The sequence below is a fragment of the Acipenser ruthenus genome, chromosome 7 (assembly GCF_902713425.1).
Source record: "Acipenser ruthenus chromosome 7, fAciRut3.2 maternal haplotype, whole genome shotgun sequence".
NCBI lineage: Eukaryota > Metazoa > Chordata > Actinopteri > Acipenseriformes > Acipenseridae > Acipenser > Acipenser ruthenus.
Window position 1 is genome coordinate 40,842,537 of NC_081195.1, and position 6,676 is coordinate 40,849,212.

The 6,676-nt window shown below is 39.5% G+C and overlaps 1 protein-coding gene across 4 annotated transcripts in view; it reads right to left on the reverse strand.

Annotated features, from left to right (window-relative positions):
- Positions 1-3,362: 3,362 nt before the first annotated feature.
- LOC117414879 (plasma membrane calcium-transporting ATPase 1) overlaps positions 3,363-6,676 on the reverse strand; it is a 74,694-nt gene continuing 71,380 nt past the window's right edge. For 3 of the 4 annotated variants that reach the window (XM_034024714.3, XM_034024713.3, XM_034024715.3), the window contains one exon: positions 3,363-6,121. In XM_034024714.3, coding sequence (XP_033880605.2) covers positions 5,792-6,121 — 330 coding nt within the window. In that variant the 3' untranslated portion in view covers positions 3,363-5,791. The remainder of the gene's footprint in view (positions 6,122-6,676) is intronic. The other variant, XM_034024717.3, reaches the window with a different exon arrangement.

A 6,676-nucleotide genomic window follows, 5' to 3' on the forward strand; every position in this document is an offset into this window, starting at 1 on the left:
ATAGAACATCAAGGATCAGAGTGTGCCTAAACATGTACATATACCAACATTTGGACTGTATCTGATACATTTACTTGGCAGTGAACAATACATTTATTCTGCTATCTAACTATCATGGTATTATCACTGTTCATGTGCAATTTACTGTTTTCTCCAGCTACACATTTTATCAGTTGGTTGTGCATCAATGTAAGATGACAATGTAAGGTGCATCGTAACTGCAGGTTTACCTGACAGCAAATCCTATGACTGTAGTGTCAGACATAATGATCCATATTATTGTTTTATGACCCGATGTTGCATGTTTGCAATACACACACAATGCTTCCAAAATCTGCTGGCAATGTCTTCCATCATTTTTTTTTTTTTTTAACTTTCAATGTTTTCCTCCATGATATTGTGAGATTTGAGCACGTAAATATAAGGAGTTGATCCACATGGAAGAAGCCAAGTTTCTTTCTGTTTTGTGTGGTAATACAGTTTTGCATACAGATGGTAGCACTTACTGTTGCAGCAGTGTGGAGTAGTGGTTAGGGCTCTGGACTCTTGACCGGAGGGTTGTGTGTTCAATCCCTGGTAGGGGACACTGCTGCTGTACCCTTGAGCAAGGTACTTTACCTAGATTGCTCCAGCAAAAACCCAACTGTATAAATGGGTAACTGTATGTAAAAATAATGTGATATCTTGTAACAATTGTAAGTCACCCTGGATAAGGGCGTCTGCTAATAAATAAATAATAATAATAATAATAATAATAAAGGAAGCAACCACGGGTTTCAGGGTATATATATTTAGACGGGGATCTAAAGGACACAGTTTGTGTGGGAGAAGTTAGACAACAAGCAGTGGAAGGGTTGAAGAGCATAGACAGCAATGCTTTACCAGGCAAACTAAAACTCTGGTGCTTTCAGTTTAGTCTACTGCCGAGGCTGCTGTGGCCACTGACCGTGCACAAGGTTTCTTTGACAACAGTAGAGAAGCTGGAAGCTTTAATCAGTTCATACATCAGGAAATGGTTGGGAGTTCCACGCTGCCTCAGCAGAGTGGGACTTTATGGTAAAGGAATACTGCAGCTACCAGTCTCCGCTCTAACCGAGGAGTTTAAGTGTGCCAAGGTCCGACTGGAAATTACATTAGTAAAGTCACGCAATAAATGTGTAAGGGAGGCAGCACCTGTGTTGAAAACTGGAAGAAAGTGGGCGGCAAAGAAAGCTGTGGAAGATGCAAAGGCTGCCCTTCGAATTGGTGATATCATGGGGCAAGTTCAGCATGGAAGAGGGGGTCTTGGTCTCAGTTCAGCTCCTCCTACATGGCACAAGGCAGCCCCAGCTCAACAGAGGAAGCTGGTAGTCAACGAGGTGCAAAAGCAGGAGGAGAGGATGAGGTGCGTAAAGGCCGTTTCCCAGGCCAAGCAGGGAGAATGGATGAGATGGGAGAGTGTGGAACAACGGAAGATTGGCTGGCAAGACCTATGGTCAATGGAACAGAGCAGGATCAGTTTCCTCATCAGGTCAACATATGATGTTCTTCCATCATCACAGAACCTAAACCTCTGGGTAGGAGAGGATCCCTCATGTCCTTTGTGTTCATCATCTGCAACAGGATGTAAGGTGGCTCTTAACCAAGGACAGTTTACTTGGCGCCATGACCAGGTGCTGCGATGTTTGGCCTTAGCATTGGAAGACAAGTGTAACATGACCAATAAGTTGCCATCAATTCCATCAAAACTACACACAAAAGACAACATTCCTCCGCCCAGGAGAGCAACCACCAAGAAAAGGTGTTAAAACCAAGCCTCGCCCAGGACAACTGGATGCTGCTAGAGACTGGAAAATGCTGGCAGATGTTGGTCAACGGCTTATTTTTCCACCGGAGATTGCCACCACTAACCTTCGACCAGATATTGTCTTGTGGTCTGGATCAGCACGCCTTGTTCACCTGGTAGAGTTAACAGTGCTATGGGAGGATGCTATAGATGAGGTGTATGAGAGGAAGAAACTGCGGTATGCTCAACTAGCCGCTGAAGCGGAACAGCGAGGATGGAGAGTCCGGGTTTACCCAGTCGAGGTGGGTTGTCGAGGATTTGTGGCACACTCTACAACCCGGTTTCTCAGGGATGTCGGATTCAGTGGCCAAGAGTTGCGTCGCACAGTGAAGAACTTATCTGAAGCAGCAGAGAGGAGCAGCAACTGGCTGTGTTTGAGACGGAAAGTCTGGTTGGGGATCTCAAGCACAACAGAAAGAAAGCAACACTGATGTACGGGTAAGTAAGCTGGGCTGAGCTGAGTGGGAGACAGAGGGGGGTGATGCTGGGACGCCAGAATCACCATCGAGCCCTCTTGAGGTGTTGTGGGCTAGTTCTTGAAACACCGAGGATGGAAGGTGCCCACTTGAAGACCCCAGAGACGTACCCTACTTAGCTCAATCCAGCTGGGGAAACCGCACTGTGGTTGATCCCCAGAGCCAGCATCGCAGCCGTTGTGTGTGCTGATGTGCGAGGGAGGCAAATAAGCTGATCCCTGGAGCCAGCATTACACTTCAGCCAGCAATACCAGGCAGAAGGATATCTACATCATCATATGGAAGGAAACGCAAATGGATGGAGACACAGATGGATCACATTAGTTTACTGTAAAGCTACGTCTTAGTTGGTGCTTATCTTGGCAAGAGCCAAGTTCAAATCAGCATGAAGTTTTAACACCTACTCTCATGTAATGGAATTATATATAAATAAAATAAAATAAAATAAATGAAACATGTCTCACAGGGTTAAAGCACCCTGCTTGGTGCTTTTGATATTATGCATCAGGTCTCAAATAGAAATCTGTTTCATCTTGTTAGGACTGGTCATCAGAGGCTTCTTTTTGAAGCTTAACAGCAAAATAACAAAAACCACATTGTACATTGTTTTATCTACATTATAAAAATGTGCTTGCAGTGCAATATCTTCATAAGAATGTTTTTTTCCCCCCAGAAGTATACCTTGTGTGAGTCATCGGTCAGTAATCTCACAGAGATAATTCCAACCTTTTTAGAATCAGACAGACAATCAGAATTGTCCCCAACAAGTATTTATGCAAACAATCAAACCTTTACTTAGAATGTGGCCATCCAGGGTGGACTACATTTAAATGAGTATTGCTATTATTGGTAATAATTTGACTTGAACTTAGTACTTATGAAATTACCTTATTAGGTGATTGGTGTCTATTCCCCGTGCAGTGTAAATAATGCAAAATGTAAAACCCGTGACCCTACAGTAGGCTAAATATTCATTTTTTTATTTTTAAAAACCATACACATTACTCGACAAGTTTCAAATGTAAATCGAATCACAATAACCATTAACATTGCTCAAGATAAACAGACATTAAGTATTTTTATTTCCAAATGTTAAGATAAAAAAAAGGAATCCATAAAAACAGATGGATAAACATTCCTTCCCATAACAGGAAGCTGCAGGATAAATTACCTTTTTATGGCCTTTTTTTGTTTCTATTTCTTTTTTGCAAACTCAAGGTTTTTGTAAAGCGAGGGGAAAAAAAAAAAAAAAATCAACCCAAAATAACATTTGAAAACATAGTAAGCTGATTGAACAGGCAGTCACCTAAACCCCCCTCCGCATCTCTCTGAAAGTCCACATTTTCATTTTCATTTTGATGCGCAAGGTATCCCAGGGTGGGGGGGGGATGAAATCAGCATTTGAACGCTACTGCAACAACACAAGAAAAAAAGCAACCCACATGGTTTGCAAGCTAGTTCACAAACATAAAAATGAGTTTGTATTTTGACCGTAGGCCAACAAACGCCTACTGCTAGAACATATTTGCCACCCTGAGAAAAATATTCCTTTCAAACCATCACCACCACCCCCCACAAAAAAAAGCAACCCTTAATTTGTAATTTGCTTTAAAACCCCAAACCATGGTTCTACAGGCCAATAGTTGTCATCACTGCACTTTCATATAAAATGCAAAGGTTTTTTTCATGGTCATATGTGACATGTTTCCCAAGGGGCTGTTATCTTGAAATTAAAGTATCTTGTGCAGTGATAGCATTATATACTTGTTATACTTGTTACAATATTGTCTTTGTTATTTATTTCCTAATTTTTGTATTTCCAGTATATTAGGTGCCCAAAAAATCAAATACAAAAATGTACATAAGAAGTAATTGCAGCAATTTTTTTTTGTTTTTTTTTTGTTAAAAAGGGGATGTTTATTGAAGTTTACAAACAAGAAAATTAACAAAGAAAAACAAACCAAAAAAACTACTTGTTTATTACGACATCCCACTAGGTTTTCATTTTCTATTTTCAAAATGTCAAAATTGACCTCACAGCCCTTCTGCTGCAAGGACAAGTATCTAAAGCTGTACTAGGGTGTAAAAAAATTAACAGTTTTCACTCACATTTGACCAAGACAACCCTATGCTAATGAATAATGAGAAAACAAAAGGACTAATGTTCCGGTTTTTCTCTTAGATTTTCTTTACTATTTAATTCATTTCTAAGACTGAGTTGACAAAAAAAAAAAAAAAAAAGGAAACATTTTATATTAGCTTACATTGGCAGGTACTGAAATTCTTTAGGTGTTATCCGAGTGATCACTGAATCAATAACCAGAGTATGAAATCCAGTTGTTCCTAAAAAGGATTGTCTAAAGGAATATTTCTGCTACTTTGAGATGGCCTGGAATCCTCTAGAATACAATAAAACTCTTTGTAACCTTTGTGTTTTTGGTAGGTATTTTACTTTAATCCCTGCATTAAAGAATCAACCCCTAACTCCATTTTTTGATCAAAACAAATATCCAACAGTGTCGCACAAACTTGGAAAACATAACTTTGAAACAGTTAAAGCAATTAAGTAGTAAATATTTATAGACATGTAAATGGGACAGAGACATTGTTGCCTTCCCCACCCTCCCTCCTCCAACTTACTACAATGTCTCTGCTCTTCGCTATACAAGCCTTAGTGTACACATTATCTACAAATATTTAACAAATAAAAATAGTACAGTTTCAAAAGAAACACCCATTTTCCTGAAAATACAGCAGTATCTGAAGGATTACTTTCACTCCATTTTATTTATTTTAATCATTTCTCTGCATTGTGTGTCAGGAAGCTTCCACTTACAAACAGAAAAAAAGTATCTACAAACCTTGTAAACAGATCTGCATTTTTTAGAACATAAATAATTCAAAATATTAACAGCCAATAGCAGAAATCAAAGTATTCAAAATGAGCCAGGGCCAAGTTTTTTTTTTTTTTTTTTTTTTTTTTTTTTTAAATAACATCCAGAGTAACTAAAGGTTCTGCCAACACACTTGTTTTTCATGAGTACTTCCTTTATTACAGCTGATCTTCAGTATGAACAATAGAACCCCCCCACGAAAAAAAAAAGGTATTTTTTAAACTGAGTTGACGGATGCCACACACACACACACACACACTTTTGCTTTCAGAGTTCTGTATGAAAAAATTAAGCAAAGCACCCTCAGTTTTATGGAAAGCTTTTTTTTTCCCCATCAAGAGGGATATAACAACAAAACCAAAAAAATAAATTAAAAAAAAGATAATTAAAAAAACAAAACTGAAAGAACTCTATTCTCATGAATGTCTGCTTCTGTTCCAGTCAGGTGCGCTGTGCATCTTGTCAATCATACAGTGTAAAAGGACATTGCTCCCCAGCCCTCCCCACCCCCCACATTTTCTTCCTCTAAAACATGCTCTAGATCTATTATGCATATAAAGATGTGGTTGGTGTGTGCTAGTAGGTGTGTGCTCCAATCAGAGGGAAGTCTCCAGGCTGTGAAGGGGGCTTCCTGGGGATGAAGAGGTAGCCGACTTGCTTGTGTCGAGGGTGAGGTGGATCCCGCTGTCAACGGCATTGTTGTTTTTGTTGGGAGAGGGTGGTGGAGAGGAGTTGCGCGGGGGGGAGGAGTTGCGTTTGGTGGGGGCGTCATCTTCTGCATCTGTGTCGTCAATGAGAGGGATATGGGGCTCGGAATCTTCTATTTGGAACTCAGGCTGGTTCATGAAGTTATGGATGGAGTTTCGGGATTCTGGCTTCTCCAAACCTTCATACAGGGAACTGCGGAATGCATTCACTACTCGGATCTGGGGGACGATGGGATATAATTAAATCAACATTTCACAGCAAAAAAACAAAACAGCATGCTCTCTCTCAAATACAGTAAAATAAAGCACCTGTTATTAATGAGCAAATGGTTTATTTTATGGTTAGGTTGTGGTGAGAGTTTGGAATCCACAAAATATCAAGACAAGTGAATTTCAGAATCGTGCAGAATGCAGTGAAAACTTGGATAAAACACAGTTGAAAAATAGCTTAAGTCTACAAATGGGGAATACCTTTGGACTGTAAAGCAATGTAACTAAAGTCTGAAGGTACAAATCAATTTACTTACCAGATGTGCAAACATAAAAGATAAATGTTTACATTCTAGCTTTAGTTATTTCCAATTATGTATTGCAAGTTAAACTTGGCTTCTGAGCAATACTTTTCCCCAAAATGCAAAAATAAATATGTTTAACACACAAGGTTATTCCTTTCTCATGCTTGGGGTTAGGTCAGTCACCAACTATGAGAAAAACAAAATTAAGAAGCCAGGCAAGTCTAAGCTTACAACACAATGAACTCACAGATCACCAGAA